General features: G+C 43.9%; 1 protein-coding gene across 9 annotated transcripts in view; it reads left to right on the top strand.

Moving 5' to 3' along the window:
• The window catches only part of LOC139574480 (LIM and calponin homology domains-containing protein 1-like), a 143,031-nt gene that overhangs the window by 98,094 nt on the left and 25,700 nt on the right, over positions 1–19,237 (top strand). For 6 of the 9 annotated variants that reach the window (XM_071399109.1, XM_071399106.1, XM_071399105.1 and 3 more), the window contains exons 7-9: positions 85–286; positions 6,371–6,662; positions 17,850–17,888. In XM_071399109.1, the coding sequence (XP_071255210.1) occupies positions 85–286; positions 6,371–6,662; positions 17,850–17,888 (533 nt within the window). Of the gene's footprint in view, positions 1–84; positions 287–6,370; positions 6,663–10,322; positions 10,626–16,101; positions 16,528–17,849; positions 17,889–19,237 lie in introns of all 9 variants that reach the window. The other 3 variants (XM_071399108.1, XM_071399107.1, XM_071399113.1) reach the window with 2 other exon arrangements.

The raw sequence follows: 19,237 nt of genomic DNA, 5'->3' as shown, positions 1-19,237 counted from the left end.
ATTGGGGATGATCTCAACACAATGTTTTTACATTGGCGTGTGTGTGTGCGTCAATTTCCATGTTTGTACATTTGTGTGTCAAAGGAGGCGGAGGACACGGAGAGCCCCCAACGCAGCATACGGGACAGCGGCTACATCGACTGCTGGGACTCGGAGCGTAGCGACTCACTCTCCCCGCCTCGCCACGGCCGAGAGGACTCCTTCGACAGCCTGGACTCATTCGGCTCACGCTCCAGACAGACGCCCTCGCCGGACGTACTGGTCGCCCGCGGCATCGGCAGTGATGGTAGGACGCTAGACGCCCGGATGGGTCACACTGCACACACAAGTCACATGCTTTTATTGTCTCATACTGTCTGGTGTTACCTGGGTCAAAACCTAACAGAAGAAAATGGACGAAACCGGGAGAGACTACTTGAACTTGAACTCTCATTTTCGTTGTAAAACGTTTTCGGTTGCTAAACGGTGTGCACCCTGTTGTGTGGCTTGCATAGCTGTAACTGTTTTGTTCATGTAGCTGTCATCACATAGTGACTTACCTCATTCACCACCAATAGTTTATCCTGTGCACTTTAATGATGCATGGCAGGCGTTTTCACATACAGTGTCATTGGGGCAGGTGGTGGAATAGTCACCGTCAGCTGGTCTGAAACTAGCTGCCCCTATTTGCTATTTTCAACCTCCAATCTATGGGATCATCTGGCAGGGTATCTCCATCTCAGCCCAGCTCTGTTATTGACATATGTACAAAGGAGGTTTTCTGTTTCTTCCTCGGGCCGAATGTTTAGGGCTGTTGCTGTGGGTTACGTCTCTTTGAAGGCCCTCTTGAAGAGACATGGAGAGGGAGAGAGAGAATTGAGATCAGGTGGTGGAGAGAGGAGATTGCAGTCTTGACTGACGGGTTGCAACATATTCTAGTGGAGCTGTTTTTTACACACCAATTCTTCATCTGTTCCAATCTGTGGTGTTGCACTAGATGATACTTGAGAGTGATGCATATCAGTCACAGTGGGTGTGAGTGTTCTGCCTGTCATCTGGTGTTGCACTAGAATTAAGGTACCTGAGCGTGATCCCAATCAGTCACAGTGGGTGAGAGTGTTTCTGCTTGTCATATAGGGGCATACTCAATATTGTGCCTATATTTGTATGCACACCTAGGGACGCATGCACGTGCACACATACACCATTATTGATTGATATAATCCCTCTCCTCTCTTATACAGGCCTATGGTACCCTTGAGGACTAGCTTTTGTATATTAGCAGCTGCAATGTCAACACAAGACTAGCAAGCTCTCCATCGAACGCACCAGAGGAAAAATAAGACGTGTGTTTTATGTATTTTCCAGGCAAGGAAAGAGAAGCCAAGAACTCCTTGGTTCTGTATTTTAAAACCCTATGATGCTCCAACCAGGGCCTTTTAAAACCCTGATTGTTCAAGGGGGATTGAGACAAAATAAGACCTAACCATAACCACACAAGCCTGCTTTCATCTTTTAATATACGCATGCGCACGTGCACGCACACAGACATATATATATATATATATATATATCTATATAAACTCAGCAAAAAAAAAGAAATGTCCTCTCACTGTCAGCTGTTTATTTTCAGCAAACTTAACATGTGTAAATATTTGTATGAACATAACAAGATTCAATAACTGAGACATAAACAAGACATAAACAAGTTCCACAGACATGTGACTAACAGAAATGGAATAATGTGTCCCTGAACAAAGGGCCCCCCCTCAAAAGTAACAGTCAGTTTCTGGTGTGGCCACCAGCTGCATTAAGTACTGCAGTGTATCTCCTCTTCATGGACTGCACCAGTTTTGTTCTTGCTGTGAGATGTTACCCCACTCTTCCACCAAGGCACCTGCAAGTTCCTGGACATTTCTGGGGGGAATGGCCCTAGCACTCACCCTCCGATCCAACAGGTCCCAGACGTGCTCAATGTGATTGAGATCCGGGCTCTTCGCTGGCCATGGCAGAACACTGACATTCCTGTTTTGCAGGAAATCACGCACAGAATGAGCAGTATGGCTGGTGGCATTGTCATGCTGGAGGGTCATGTGAGGATGAGCCTGCAGGAAGGGTACCACATGAGGGAGTAGGATGTCTTCCCTGTAACGCACAGCGTTGAGATTGCCTGCAATGACAACAAGCTCAGTCCGATGATGCTGTGACACACCGCCCCAGACCATAACGGACCCTGCACCTCCAAATCGATCCCGCTCCAGAGTACAGGCCTCGGTGTAACGCTCATTCCTTCGATGATAAACGTGAATCCGACCATCACCCCTGGTGAGACAAAACCGCGACTCGTCAGTGAAGAGCACTTTTTGCCAGTCCTGTCTGGTCCAGCGACGTTGGGTTTGTGCGTGTGTGTGTGTGTGTGTGTGTGTGTGTATACATGCATACATGCATACATGCAGACAGTTATTATTAAGGTCCTGGAGTGGCCTAGCCAGTCTCCAGACCTGAACCCAATAGAAAATCTTTGGAGGGAGCTGAAAGTCCGTATTGCCCAGCGACAGCCCTGAAACCTGAAGGATCTGGAGAAGGTCTGTATGGAGGAGTGGGCCAAAATCCCTGCTGCAGTGTGTGCAAACCTGGTCAAGAACTACAGGAAACGTATGATCTCTGTAATTGCAAACAAAGGTTTCTGTACCAAATATTGAGTTCTGCTTTTCTGATGTATCAAATACTTATGTCATGCAATAAAATGCAAATTAATTACTTAAAAATCATACAATGTGATTTTCTGGATTTTTGTTTTAGATTCCGTCTCCCACAGCTGAAGTGTACCTATGATAAAAATTACAGACCTCTACATGCTTTGTAAGTAGGAAAACCTGCAGAATCGGCAGTGTATCAAATACTTGTTCTCCCCACTGTATATAACATTTAGCAGACGCTATTATCCAAAGCGACTTATAGTAGTGAGTGCATACATTTTCATATTTGTTTGTACTGGTCCCCCGTGGGAATCAAACACACAACCCTGGCATTGTAAGTGCCACGCTCTACCAACTGAGCCACACAGGACCACTTTGTGTTTGCTATTGGTTTGTAGGGAAACGCTGAATTGATGTTTGGTTGATGTGTTTGCTATTCGTTTGTAAAGATGTTTTGTTATTATTGGTTTGTTGCAAAAGGCATTGAGAGGTTTGTTTTTCTATTGGATTGAAAGGAAACATCGAGTTGTTGGTGGGCTTTTTTGTATTGGTTTATAGGGAAACGTTGAGCAATTGATGCTGAGTTGGCCATGTAGGTTAACATTGAGTGGTTTTAGAGGCCAGCTGTACATTAAAGATGCTCACTGTCCTAACCACAGTGCCTCGTCCAGGCCATCTCCAGCCTTGGGCTCATCCAACTCTAACTGACTCTGGAACAGTTCCAGGAGACCTCCTGGAGGCCCACACACTAGGTCTGAGAACAGCAGGGCAGAACAGAGATCAGCCAATGATGAGGCTCCCAATCATGACTGTTTATACAAAATAGCTACAGTTTTCCATGGTCCAGGCCTTCCTTATGCTATTACCACCATTCTGCTCTCAAACTCACTGTGGAAGTTAACTGAGGATTTTAATTTCATCTCCAAAAGAAATGTGATATTGGCAGCCCTCTTTTGTCAGGGGTTATGTAAATCAATGCACACTGTGGATAAATAGACATCTTCTGTACTCTCTTCTCTATTCTAGTCTTCACTCTTCTCTATTCTAGTCTTCACTCTTCTCTATTCCTCCCTCTTCTATTATTCCCTGTTAACAGTAGTCCACATGTTTACATTTGAGTTATTTAGCAGATGCTCTTATCCAGAGCCACTTACAGGAGCAATTAGAGTGAAGTGCCTTGCTCAAGGGCACATCGGCATATTTTTCACCTAGTAGGCTCTGGGATTCGAACAAGCGACCTTTCAGTTACTGGCCCAACACTCTTAACCTCTATGCTACCTGCCATTTACTGTTAACATGTGGTTTACTATTGACAGGAGACCACATGTTGACAGGAGACCTCATGTTGACAGGAGACCACATGTTGACAGGAGACCACATGTTGACAGGAGACCACATGTTGACAGGAGACCACATGTTGACAGGAGACCACATGTTGACAGGAGACCACAGGTTGACAGGAGACCACATGTTGACAGGAGACCACAGGTTGACAGGAGACCACAGGTTGACAGGAGACCACAGGTTGACAGGAGACCACAGGTTGACAGGAGACCACAGGTTGACAGGAGACCACAGGTTGACAGGAGACCACAGGTTGACAGGAGACCACAGGTTGACAGGCGACCACAGGTTGACAGGCGACCACAGGTTGACAGGCGACCACAGGTTGACAGGCGACCACAGGTTGACAGGCGACCACAGGTTGACAGGCGACCACAGGTCAGTTGGTATGGGCTGCATGCATGAGTGGCACCTGCTTATGGTTCCAATTGAAGCTGTTGAAGGGTTAAACTCATCCACTTTACAACCTACGGTCAATTTGAAGCAGAAGTATCTTAAGGCCTCTATAGTCTTCATCCGTCAAAAAGTGAATGTTTGCGTCCCAAATGGCATCCTCTGGGCTCTGGTCAAAAGTAGTGCATTTTGAAGGGGAAATAGGGTGCCATTTGGGAAGCATAAATCTCTAAGTGAAGAAGGGAGAGGACCTTAAAGGATGAATTTATGTGGCAGGGAGAGGGGGGGAAGACCTTAAGCGATGCGCTTCTGCACAACCAAGTGTTACTGGCGACATAGAAAGCTGACTGTGATCACTTCACAGCCAGGCATCCCTGATCCCAGCTTTCCAAGATGGCATAGCAGTCAGACGTCCTTTGTCCTTTGTCCTCGTCTTGTCGTGTCCTGTGTGTGTGTGTGTGTGTGTGTGTGTGTATATATATATATATTTACATATTTTCATCGCATATCTTTTTATAATATATATTTTCTTTTCTTCTAAAAACTCAACTTCAAAACACTCTCCAGCAAACCCACCTCACCAATTAATAAAAAATAAAAAAAAGTATTATTCACCTCAAATCTGAAATCCACAACAGAAGCTAGCCAGAAGCTAGCCAGTTCACTGGCTAACGTTAGTTTTCAGCTAACCATGGTTGGCGGTCATCAGCTATCCTTTAGCTCAAATCTATCGCCAGTTTTGTGCAACGCGACTCAGACCAGAGCATACCGGACCTATTTTTTCTCCATATCCCCGGATTTCTACCGCAAGCTCTGGACATAGACCTCCATCCTCTGCCAGCTTGCTACCCATGGCCCGGCTAGCTGTCTGAATCGCCGTTACCCCAACCTCACTACTCACTGGACCCTTATGATCACTCGACTATGCATGCCTCTCCTTAATGTCAATATGCCTTGTCCATTGCTGTTCCGGGTTAGTCTTTATTGGCTTATTTCACTGTAGAGCCGCTAGCCCTGCTCTTTATACCTTATCCAACCTTTCAGTTCCACCACCCACACATGCGATGACATCACCTGGTTTCAATGATGTTTCTGGAGACAATATCTCTCATCATCACTCAATGCCTAGGTTTACCTCCACTGTATTCACATCCTACCATACATTTGTCTATGCTTTATCTTGGCCAGGTCGCAGTTGCAAATGAGAACTTGTTCTCAACTAGCCTACCTGGTTAAATAAAGGTGAAATAAAATAAATAAATAAATCCCAATGTCATTCTTCTCAACTGGGGGTCGCAATTTAGTGGCTTTGAGCTTGACGAAAGACTCAATCTTAAAGATGATTGATATCGTATATGCTGTCTAATACCCTTCACTGTTGTTCCAACTATTTTGGGTTGATTTGATGGTTGACAAGAGCAATCAAACAGTATCTACCTTCGCCCATAATAGGTATACTGTACAGTTTGTTTAAGAAAGCCTAGAAAAGTGCATAGGTGGTAAAAGAGACTTCACTGGCAGACTGCTAAGTCACATGATCATTTAGGCCAGGTCCTGGGGGACTCCTGAATGTACTGGTTTTCTTTTAAACTGATTCTTGTGGTTTATTTCCATTTTAACGGTCTATGGCTATATCAGACTCAGAGCTCTTAAAGGCACAATTTAGAAGGTTTTCTGCTGTTCAGTGGTCTGTTTAATTGATACTGCTGGGGTATTTCTAGCTTACCTCTAGTCCACTCTCGGTAACGTCTATCCAAGTTGAGAGGTCAGTGGTTGGATAGCATCATTAAAATGAAAACCAATGAAGAAAGTGGTCCTTTTAGACAAGGATTGAGAAACGCTGATGTCTAATTTTAAAAACCTAAGCAGTTATTGCTCTCTCGTGGGTGGGGCAATGTTTCATGGGGGGTACTGTGGTGATTTAAGTCAGTCTCTCCCTCTTTTGTACCCACCAGGCCGTGGCAGCGACTCCGAGTCCGACGCCGGACCCCACGGAGGCAGGAAGCTGCCGGACGTGCGCAAGGATGACATGCTGGCTCGGCGGACCTCGGTGAGCGAGCCCCGCGTGATGGTGCCCTTCAATCAGTACCTGCCCAACAAGAGCAATGCCAGTGGCTACGTGCCCACACCGCTGCGCAAGAAAAGGGGTGACCACGAGGGCCGGGAGGAGAGCAGTGGAGGGGGTGGGGGCAACCGCAAGAGCTGGAGTACCGCCACCTCGCCCATAGGAGGCGATATACCCTTCAGGTGAGCATTGGTTATGTAGTAAAAGTGATAGATAGATTGGAATAGAGTCTACTACCACTACTAAGTGGAATGCTAGTATGGATATTCGATCGTAGCCATGGTGTAATTTGGTAAATGTGTTGGCACTCTTTTCTCCAGGAAAACTTTATATTTTTAACTCATATGTATGTCACCTGCTACACTTTGACAGGACAGTTCAGACAGACCCAAGCCAATAGATAGTGGGAGGTGTTTCAATAGCAGTAGGATACCATCACCATATATGCTAATATAATATTTGTCATATATTGAGGAAGTACCTCCCATACTCTGTTGTTCAAAGTGATAACTGTTCTCCAAAATACTCATCACCACTCGATTCCTTCCTGAGACGATTCTCTGGATGAGGCCCTTATTGAGATGATTAGCTTTATTTACACAGCAAGAGAGGAGGTTGGTGCACACACCTTAGCAGCTCGTTAGCCTAGTGTTCTTTTTTAGCTACAGATAACACGAGCCTAATGGGCCATCAATCTAAACATTAGCCAAAATGCTAATGGTTCGTTCTGTTATTAGCATTGAGACAAAACAAACTCGGAGCGCTTCGCTTATTCTTTATTTTCTAGAAGTGTCCGCATGTGGTGATGGACTGCTTCTCTCCGTAACACCGATATGTTGTTTCTTCCACCAGACCTGACACAGCACTTCGAAAACAGCTACCTCCAGCCAATTTTCCTTCATATTGTAATTCCCCCAACGTACAAAGGTGATTGGGAATGTCTTGTCTGATGTGGAACATGCATGTTTAAAGAGATGTTCCTGTACTTTTGTATACTATTTAGCCAGTAGTTCTGAAAGTAGTTCTCATGAGCCAAAAATTGTCTTTGAAAATTACCTAACGTAGCACGCAATTTCCCGGATGTGCAGACGTGCACCACATCATTGCTCGCTCTCCCTCTGCAAGTGGTGCATCATGTGTGTATTGATAGCTGTATCTCTTATGGCGAGAGGCTGAAGCTCATTGGTTGCGCTTGAATTGCTAGGGGGCTGGCCCACATGGGGGAAAATGTGGCACACCACAGCTTCCAGAAAAACAGTTGCTTTCAAACTAGGGATTTCGTGGCTAATTAAGGTAAAACAGTAATTCTGCTCATAGATTATTAGTGTATGAACTACACATTGACACATCCAGCTCAAAGCGTGAGGTTTAAAAAATACTTAGTAGTAGTCACCAAAGTTCTGGAGCATGTCTTTAAGAATAGGAAAAATATATATTTTTTAGTACTGTTGTGGCATGAACGGAGGATCTGATATAGACCAGATGTGTGTTTTGATTGGCCAAGGCCGAAGCACTCAGAGAAAAGCCAGCAACAGGCAAGACATTTGCTATGCAGACACAGATAGGTGACTCTTAAAATGTGTGAGCCACTTTGGCTACTATATGACCCTGTTGAGTGTTGGTGGAAACCGATATCAAAACAGCGTATTGAGGTTTTCTTAAAACTAAAATATGGCTTGTTCCACTCATCTTGTAATATTTCAGTAGATGGCTGAAATCTGGTGTGTGTGCGCTTACGAGCATGTGTGTGAGTGTGCTTGCACACACACACACAGAATACATACATACATACATACATACTGGACAAACATACATACATAAACTCAGCAAAAAAAGAAACGACCCCGTCTTTCAAAGATAATTCGTAAAAATCCAAAAAACTTCACAGATCTTCATTGTAAAGGGTTTAAACACTGTTTCCCATGCTTGTTCAATGAACCATAAACAATTAATGAACATGCACCTGTGGAACGGTCGTTAAGACACTAACAGCTTACAGACGGTAGGCAATTAAGGTCACAGTTATGAAAACTTAGGACACTAAAGAGGCCTTTCTACTGACTCTGAAAAACACCAAAAGAAAGATGCCTAGTGTCCCTGATCATCTGTGTGAATGTGCCTTAGGCATGCTGCAAGGAGGCATGAGGACTGCAGATGTGGCCAGGGCAATAAATTGCAATGTCCGTACTGTGAGACGCCTAAGACAACGCTACAGGGAGACAGGACGGACAGCTGATCGTCCTCACAGTGGCAGACAATGTGTAACAACACCTGCACAGGATCGGTACATCCGAATATCACACCTGCGGGACAGCTACAGGATGGCAACAACAACTGCCCGAGTTACACCAGGAACACACAATCCCCCCATCAATGACCCTCCAGCATGACAATGCCACCAGCCATACTGTTTGTTCTGTGTGTGATTTCCTGCAAGACTGGAAAGTCAGTGTTCTGACATGGCCAGCGAAGAGCCCAGATCTCAATACCATTGAGCATGTCTGGGACCTGTTGGATCAGAGGGTGAGGGCTAGGGCCATTCCCCCCAGAAATGTCCGGGAACTTGAAGGTGCCTTGGTGGAAGAGTGGGATAATATCTCGCAGCAAGAACTGGCAAATCTGGTGCAGTCCATGAGGAGGAGATGCGCTGGCCACAGCAGATACTGACTGTTACTTTTGATTTTGACCCCCCCCCCCCCTTTGTTCAGGGACACATTATTCAATTTCTGTTAGTCACATGTCTGTGGAACTTGTTCAGTTTATGTCTCAGTTGTTGAATCTTGTTATGTGCATACAAATATTTACACTTAAGTTTGCTTAAAATAAACGCAGTTGACAGTTTCTTTTTTTGCTGAGTTTACATGCGTACATACGAGTGTGTGTTTGTTTACACTAGACGTCACCTACTAAATCGGGCCTTTGCTCCAACAGTACATCTGACCTTGTTGACATGGCATGGTTTGACTTTAAGCTTATTACTTTAAACCAGACTTTAGACGTAACACCTACACACCACTCTCACACGATGACGGATACAGGCTTCGCAATAGTGTTGGAAGGATGACTGGCTTCCAGCTGGATTCATTCAGCAGAAATTGTATTTCCTCTACGTGTGTGTGTCTCAATGCAAGGTTGTAATTGGAAAGGGTTAAACCTGTAAGTGGAAGTCAATAAGGAGCAAGTGTGAGCAAAGCAAGTGTGTGTGTGTGTGTGTGTGTGTGTGTGTGTGTGTGTGTGTGTGTGTGTGTGTGTGTGTGTGTGTGTGTGTGTGTGTGTGTGTGTGTGTGTGTGTGTGTGTGTGTGTGTGTGTGTGTGTGTGTGTGTGTGTGTGTGTGTGTGTGTGTGTGTGTTTACATGTGAGTGTGCAATTGTAGATCCTAAGGTCATGCTAACTCTATCTGAGTAAAGGTATGAGGACGTGTGCATGTGTCAGTGCATTTCTACACCTGTGTGTGTATTTGTGTGTGCGCTTGAATGAGATCATGAGATTGGCTTGAGCTTTTCACCGAGGTCATCGGGTCCCTGACCGACCAATACCAAACAGCACATTATTCTTCATTCAGCTTGTTCTGCTTTTCAGTGACTCTTTATTCAAATGTTTTGATTGTTATTACATCATTATAATGTGTGATCTGTTTATTTGCTCTTTTTTCCTTCCACATGTTTCCATTGGTGTGTTGCTTTTTGGTACTCCCATTGTCATTGTGCATATGATCACATTATCACTGTGTTTTTTGGTAATGCTTGCGTGTTTCACATGTCTTGTGTCTTTGTTTGTGCTACGCTGTGTTATCGTTGCATGTTGGTGTTGTGATTGCCGCATGTGTGTGTGTGTGTAACAGTCCAACCGAACTCCCCAACCTAGAAGTACCCCCAGTTATAGCTCCTATTGAGCCCACGTCCCCCGAGCTCCAAGCCCAACCCCTTCCCCAACCACAGAATCAGTCAGAAGAACAACACAGGGGTGAGGAAGAAATGGAGGAGAGGAAAGAGGAAGAAGGGAGGTTGACCGCGGCATGCCCGTGGAGACGGGAGAGGGAGGAGGAGTATGAGCTTCACTCCTACACCCCCCCTCAGCGCTCACAGACCCCCACACTCACCCACAGGGAGACTGCTATACACCTGACTGTGACTGCTGAGCAAAGGTGCCAATCACTGTATGCCCTAACCCCTAAAGCTAAAACAATAACCCCTTACCCCAACAATCCCCAGATGAAACTTTCCCTTAGTCTCTATTGTCTCATCAAGCCACAGTTCCAATGACCCTAACTTAATTAACCCTCTTTAGGATTTCCCTGTAATATGTATTGAACCAAGGTGCCAATTTGATTTCCTTATATTGTTTTGGTGATGACACCTTAAACACGCCTGCAGACACTTCTAAGACAACACTTACACAAACTCTGGGAGATTCAGGAACCATTTCCGTATTTGATTTGACAGGTCTGCTTTCTCTGGCCTCGATATCTGAAGACCTGGCTTGTCACTATGTTGGCTGACAAAACACACTAAAGATGAAATAGGACTTGTGTACAAGGCATGTTCCAAGGCTGCATCCTAAATGGTACACTATTCCTGATATAGTGCACTGTGGGCCCTGGTCAAAAGTAAGGGCACTATATAGGGAATATGGTGCCATTTAGGACATATCCAAGAGTTATTCTGGGGAGGTCCAGGGAACATTCCAAACATAAGCTGTGCTGTGGCCTAGTGTTTTTGTTGGCGTTGGACACAGCTGCCCTCTTTCGCTGCATGTGAAAACCAAGCTCAGAAGTTTGGCGTTTTGGTGTTTGCCAGGAGTCTGCAATGTTTGTTATTTTTATTTCTGATGAGTCGCTCTGTGTTCCTGGCAGTTGTTTTGACATCCGTCCTGTAGCAACTTCTTATGGCCTTCTGCCTGTTAGGTGTTTGGCTACTGTTGTTTACAGTTACATTCTAGTCATTTAACATACGCTCTTATCCAGAACGACTGTCGGTGCTTTCAACTAAAATCAAATCAAATGTTATTAGTCACATGCGCCGAATACAGCAGGTGTAGACCATACAGTGAAATGCTTACTTATGAGCCCCTAACCAACAATGCAGTTTAAAACCCCCCAGATAAGAATAAGAAATAAAAGTAACAAGTAATTAAAGAGCAGCAGTAAAATAACAATAGCGAGACTATATATAGGGGGGGCACCGGTGCAGAGTCAATGTGCGGGGGCACCGGTTAGTTGAGGTAATATGTACATGTAGGTAGAGTTATTAAATTGACTATGCGTAGATGATAAGAGTAGCAGCGGTGTAAAGGGGGGAGGGGGGAGGGGGCAAATGCAAATAGTCTGGGTAGCCATTTGATTAGGTGTTCAGGAGTCTTATGGCTTGGGGGTAGAAGCTGTTTAGAAGCCTCTTGGACCTAGACTTGGCGCTCCGGTACCGCTTGCCGTGCGGTAGCAGAGAGAACAGTTTAACTAGGGTGGCAGGAGTCATTGACAATTTTTAGGGCCTTCCTTTGACACCACCTGGTATAGAGGTCCTGGATGGCAGGGAGCTTGGCCCCAGTGATGTACTGGGCCATTTGCATTACCCTTTGTAGTGCCTTGCGGTCGGAGGCCGAGCAGTTGCCATACCAGGCAGTGATGCAACCAGTCGGGATGCTCTCGATGGTGCAGCTGTAGAACCTTTTGAGAATCTGAGGACCAATGCCAAATCTTTTCAGTCTCCTGAGGGGGAATAGTTTTTGTTATTCCCTCTTCACGACTGTCTTGGTGTGCTTGGACCATGTTAGTTTGTTGGCGATGTGGACACCAAGGAACTTAAAGCTCTCAACCTGCTGCACTGCAGCTCCATCGATGAGAATGGGGGCGTGCTCGGTCCTCTTTTTCCTGTAGTCCACAATTATCTCCTTTGTCTTGATCACATTGATGGAGAGGTTGTTGTCCTGGCACCACACGGTACAGGAGGGGACTGAGCACGCACCCGAGGGGCCCCTGTGTTGAGGATCAGCATGGCGGATGTGTTGTTACCTACCCTTACCACTTGGGGGCGGCCCGTCGAAGTCCAGGATCCAGTTGCAGAGGGAGTTGTTTAGTCCCAGGGTCCTTAGCTTATTGATGAGCTTTGAGGGGACTATAGTGTTGACCACTGAGCTGTAGTCAATGAATAGCATTCTCACATAGGTGTTCCTTTTGTCCAGGTGGGAAAGGACAGTGTGGAGTGCAATAGAAATTGCATCTGTGGGTCGGTATGCAAATTGGAGTGGGGTCTAGGGTTTCTGGGATAATGGTGTTGATGTGAGCCATGACCAGCCTTTCAAAGCACTTCATGGCTACAGACGTGAGTGCTACGGGTCGGTAGTCATTTAGGAAGGTTACCTTAGTGATCTTGGACACAGGGACTATGGTGGTCTGCTTAAAACATGTTGGTATTACAGACTCGGACAGGGAGAGATTGAAATTGTCAGTGAAGACACTTGCCAGTTGGTCAGCACATGCTCGCCTCGCACGTCTGGCCCTGCGGATTACTGGTGCTCTCATGCATGGTGCTGGTGCTCTCATGCATGTTTCAGTGCCATTTGCCTCGAAGCGAGCCTAGAAGTAGTTTAGCTGATCTGGTAGGCTTGTGTCACTGGGCAGCTCTCGGCTGTGCTTCCCTTTGTAGTCTGTAATGGTTTGCAAGCCCTGCCACATCCGACGAGCGTCAGAGCCAGTGTAGTATGATTCGATCTTAGTCCTGTATTGACGATTTGAGATGCACAAACTAAAGATTGATTCAATACATCGTTTGACATGTTTCTACTGACTGTTACTGAACTTTTGGACATTTCGTCAGCTTTTAGGGAACGCGCTTCGTGACTTTGGAATTGTTTACCAAACGCGCTAACAAAAGTAGCTAATTGTACATAAATAACGGACATTATCGAACAAATCAAGCATTTATTTTGGACCTGGGATTCATGGGAGTGCATTCTGATGAAGATCATCAAAGGTAAGGAAACATTTATCATGTAATTTCTGGTTTCTGTTGACTCCAACATGGCTGATAATTTGATCATTGTTCTGAGCGCTGTCTCAGATTATTGCATGGTTTGCTTTTTCCGTAAAGTTTTTTTGAAATCTGATACAGCGGTTGCATTAAGGAGAGGTATATCTATAATTCCAGGTGTATTATCATCTACATTTATGATGAGTATTTCTGTTGAAACGATGTGGCTATGCAAAATCACTGGATGTTTTTGGAACTAGTGAATGTAACGCGCCAATGTAAACTCAGATTTTTTTATATAAATATGAACTTTATCAATCAAAACATACATGTATTGTGTAACATGAAGTCCTATGAGTGTCATCTGATGAAGATCATCAAAGGTTAGTGATTCATTTTATCTCTATTTGTGCTTTTTGTGACTCCTATCTTTGGCTGGAAAAATGGCTGTGCTTATTGTGGTTTGGTGTGACCTAACATAATCGTTTGTGGTGCTTTCGCTGAAAAGCATATTTGAAATCGGACACTTTGGTGGGATTAACAACAAGATTACCTTTAAAATGGTATAAGACACATGTATGTCTGAGGAATTTTAATTATGAGATTTCTGTTTTTTGAATTTGGAGCCCTGCACTTTCACTGGCTGTTGTCATATTGATCCCGTTACTGGGATTGCAGCCCTAAATTAAGACGTGTTGTACAGTTCTTAAATGTTGTTTTTAATTGACTAAAACAAGCAGATGACAAGAAAATTTAATTTAAACGTTTTTTCTGTGAGCCAATGGGGTAACCTAGGTAACCACAGGTTGTTTTCCCCAGAGATGGGCAGGCCTGCTACGATCTATCTAATACCGACTGGGTCTATGGCACTGGTTGGAGATAATCAGCAAGTCACCATGCTGCCCTTGTATATTGGAAACACGTTGGTTGTTCAAGCACACACACACACACGTTTGATATAGACACAGCCTTGCACGCACACGCCAAATACTTGCCTTTGTCTAGCCTACCCCGCCTATGTGTCAAGCAAATAATATATTAATTTTTTTCCCGGGGGGTGGGCTTTACCAAAGCAGACTAGCTATAGCTATTGTGGGTTTTCTCCCAATACAATCTTTGTGAGTCACTAGTGTTTTGTCTGCTTTTCTTCACAAATCTACCTTCCACCTGTACTAATGTGAGTTTTTATAATAGGATATTGTGTGTTTGGGTATGATTCTGCATCTGTGTTTGAAATGGTTCCACAACCCTTATGAACAAACCCTTTAGAGTCTATGCCAATGTCTTTATATTACGATTATTACAGGATGGGCACGGTTATCTAATATCCGGATATCTGAATGGATGTTATTATTCGATTACTTGAGTGAGTTCATTTTTGGATAACTTTTTTTTGTTCAGCCTATTTTAATGCTTTGTTGTGAATTAAATTAGATACTCCTTGTGATATTGTTGCCTGCAAGGATTTACCATGTAATCTGAAATACTTAATAAAAAAACGTTTTGATATAGTTTTTAGTGGCGTATTTAGCCCTCCAGGCTGCCCTGACATCGATATGCTATTTTCCCCACTTCAAATAGCAATTACAAGCGTGCACCTAACAGAGTTTCCAAAAGACCTGAAACCGATCGATGCAAGACACTCACCAGAAAACCTTTTTGTAACAGAATCAATTATATTATGGCGTTCCACCTCAAAAAGAGCAAGAAAGTGTTTTGACACTGATCATCTCAGATTGTTCTGAAATCGTTTCTGTTAGAAACAGTTAAGATAAGCATTTGTGCAACATAATTTTTCTCTACGAAATTAAGCTAATTGGTTGTGCCCAAATTGGCCATTTTAATTTATAGGATTCAGATAATATTCAATAAATATAGTACCAAATATTTTTCTAACAATGAGTAAGACATGAGGAATCCAAAGAAATTGTCAAGTCACCCACGGACCCCCCACACCCCACGTCAATCTCACCCCAAAAACAAGTATATAGTATCAGTTCTCTGTCTCAAGTAGTATGGAGCTGCGGATCGGAGTATTGTTTCTTCATCCTATGTAATGTATTCTCAGTTCATTCGTTTTTCCCCCCCTGTTCAGAGAAACTAGTAATTTAAGTTTTTAGGTTTATGTCCCATCCATCATCCTGATATCACCAGATTTTAACCGCTAGATGGTACTGTTCCTACTATTAGGTGAACAAAGTTTGAAGAATGTGTGGTCCAAATTGGATGTTGGGTACTATAATTATTGAATATTATATGAATCCTTAAAAATGTTTATGGTCAATTTGGGTGCAATTAATTAGCTTAATTTCTCTGAGAAAATGATATTTCCACAAAATAAAGTTGCTGAATGATCTGTTTCTAACTACAGAAACCATTTCAGAACAATCTGAGATGGTAGGTGTCATGGCTTGATGAAATAACATGGAACGACCCTGTTGCTTTTTGCCAAAAACTACTGGAGGAAGCAGCCTTCCGCTGTTTATCTCTGCCATGTGCATTTGCCTAATTATGATTGGTCAAGAAACTACAAACAGTTGAAATTTTAAAAAACTATCTGGATATCTTAATTTTGTTTTATGTTATTTCAGTAGTGAAATAATGTCAAGTGCCCTACGACCTTGGTCAATGCTAACCGAACCACTCTCTCAGCAGTAGCGCCGCCCGCTCATGCTCCGAGGAACTATACCGTCCGTCATCCCTGACAACCAGCCCCATGACTACCTCCATCATCGTGACGAGCCCCCTTAGCCCCAGGGCCAGCCTGGACACAACCAGGAAGTTCCCTACCATGATTTACAGGGAGGAGGCAGGGCAAAAGAAGGTGGGGCTGTCCATATCCCTAGCGAGAGACACGGGGAGGAATGACGACGTATGGGCTCGCCGTGCCCTTACCTCGCCAAAACACGGCGGCACCACTGGTCCAAACCAGTTCCTGCCTGTTCCTTCAGCCGGGGCAACCACCACGCTGACCATCACCTGCCAGGGTCGCATGGGCACGTCGGAGGTTGAAGGTCGCGAGGGCAACAAACCGGCAGTGGGGAAATGTCCATCTTGGCTTGACGACGACCTCCCGCCAATGTGAGCCTGTCGTCCATTGACTAGGATTCAGAGACCGATACAAAATGCTCAGTTGGCTAAGGGAGGAGCATCACACCATAACAGCCACAACACATTGGGTTTCTCCCAGCCTACACAGATCAGATACAGAGAACTACATTACCTGTCATCCTTCAGTAGACGTTTAGAAATCCTGCTTCATACGCATGTGGCCGTGACCTCGAGCAGTGATGCACACCTTTGGATGGCAAACGTGAAGCATGCATGACCTTTATCTATTTATACTTAAAAATATATATTTTATTTTTCATTTGGGTTTGTATGTTTTTGCGCATGTGAAGAAATGACAGTGACCTTTAAATAACCTTGCATGATGACCTCTGAAATTTGACCATTTCCAATACACACTGGTTACAGCAACTCCCTCAATCATATTTACATTGTATTACTTTCTTAGCTTTGGCCAAGGAGTGTTGCTATTTAATAATTGTTGAATATACAGGGCTACGCATGTACGCATGAATGTGCCTAAACACTTGCAGATATATGCATACATGGTAAACATATTACATAGAGTAGACTTAAACTCTATTACTAGAATGCACTGGTAGTAGTAGAAAAATGGCCTTTCGCTCTATGTGTGGCAGATATGACAAATACATACAGCCCGTAAAACAATTTATCTGCTGTTCGTTTCGTGAGACCTCTCGTCTCTTCATCTTGTGGCCAGTCTTAATAGGACCACAAGACACACTTTAACTCGCACCCTTCCCAAAGTCAGAAAGGCAGCTTTTAAAAGCCCTCTGTGGCCCGGAACTTAAACCCAAACCCGGTTAACCCAAACTTCCAATTTGGGTAAAATATGCATGCTTTTTAATGCTAGTTTTATTTTAGACTGCATCATGAGATCATTTCCATCTGCGCCATACAATATGCTGTAGAGGCTTATATTAGTGCAGTGAATTCAGTGGTTTTTCTCCCCAAGTGCTGAGCTGGCTGTGTTCTTGTTTAGAGTGCCACCTTGTGTTCAAATGGACACTGTTTTTATCAATCTGTAGCTCTAGCCAGAACAATTATACTGTAAACCCATCGTTCTGATATTTAAGACAGTAATTGCTCATTTTGTAATAATACTGAACCTATAGTAAGTATCTCATTAAACTTTATTGAATTGTTTGTGGTCCACGGTAACCCATAGAGTAAACATACAGGTGTTTTCAACACGCACCCTATATTCCTTATATCACACATTCTCATATCTGTATGTATTGCATTGTGTAGTTGTGTGTTGTGTGTTTGTTCATTAGTGTTTGTGCTCTTTCTCCATGTCTCTGCTTTCGTAGATTCAGTCACAAAGCTGCTAGTGTATCAGATGACCCAGAGTAAGTGGTTCTTTGTTACCCATCGGCAGCACATCCCTGCTAAACCACACCTGCCAAGTATCCCACCAAGTATGCCAGCTTCTAGACATGTCTATCTGTAAGGAGCTGATGGGTGTAACTCTGGACTATTGGACTTTTAACTATGTTACACCCATCCTATTCATTCATATTTGCCAGAAGTTGGGAGGAACTAGCGGTTGACTTCAAATGAAGGTGCTTGTGTTTGTAACCAGCTTCTGTCATCTGCATGTCTCACACTCACTCTCAAAGCAAACTCTGGAACTCTAGACGTGCGCATGAATCCTAACTGCAAGGGTGCACCGGAAAATGTCTGTGAGCCACGTATCCAGCCTCACCGAGTTGCTGTGTCTCTTATAGCCTTCGAGGGTCTGCTGTGGAATAGGTCTAGATCACTCTCCTGTCTTGTGGACAGCTCATAGTCTCGTAAACCCTAGGCAACAGCAGTGACTAGGGTCTGATTTCAATGACAGACTCGTTTGGCAACTTCGATAAGGGGGGAAGAAATTGTTCTGGGGTGGGTCCTCTTCAGACTGACAACTCTCCCAACAAATCACGAGGCAGACATGCCTGAATGAAGATTCAAAACCAAAGTTTGCATGCAAAACCTTGCAGTGGTTTTACATTAACATTTACATTTTAGTCATTTAGTAGATGCTCTTATCCAGAGCGACTTACATCAGTGTATGCATTCTTTTTGGGGTGGGGGGCACCATGGGATTTATGGGTTTATGGATTTATGGGTTTCAGACATTTTCAGATGGTCAGTTTTAGTGAAGGTAGTTGATGTAAATTAGCCACTTGCGAAAAGCACTCATTAAAAATAACCTCTGTGATCTCTATCTTGCTAGGTTACTATTTAGTATTTTATTCAAGGCGGATAAGATGGTGGCGTAAGCAGAGACTTAGTTCTTCTATGCCAAACTGATGTTCTATTACGTGCAGACGCTGTTCAGCCAGAACATTTGAAAATTGTGGAAGACTAGAGAGCTCACCATATGATGCATGTTGCATACACTCACAAACAAGGATATGTACCAGCACTGTACAAGGTTTGAGGATCTCACTGTGGTTCTCAAAACAAAACCTGGATCAAATGTATAACTGATGCTCTGTGCTGTTGTACAGATAGGCTACTGTATGTATGACCTTTTGATAGCATGTTGCTTAACTTGTTATAATCTGTCTTTAATTATTAACGTTATTTCTGCTGCCTTCTGTTTTGCATGGTTCTACACAGTATAATACAAACTAATATATACAGAAGAGTAATATCCAATAATATGTGTGGTATTGTCAGAATCATGAGTTCCTTTTGGGGTTTGAGTACA

Source organism: Salvelinus alpinus, chromosome 4 (genome assembly GCF_045679555.1).
Source record: "Salvelinus alpinus chromosome 4, SLU_Salpinus.1, whole genome shotgun sequence".
In the NCBI taxonomy this organism is placed as follows: domain Eukaryota; kingdom Metazoa; phylum Chordata; class Actinopteri; order Salmoniformes; family Salmonidae; genus Salvelinus; species Salvelinus alpinus.
Note: the sequence above shows the minus strand (reverse complement) of the source record. Positions and strands in the feature narration are given on the sequence as shown.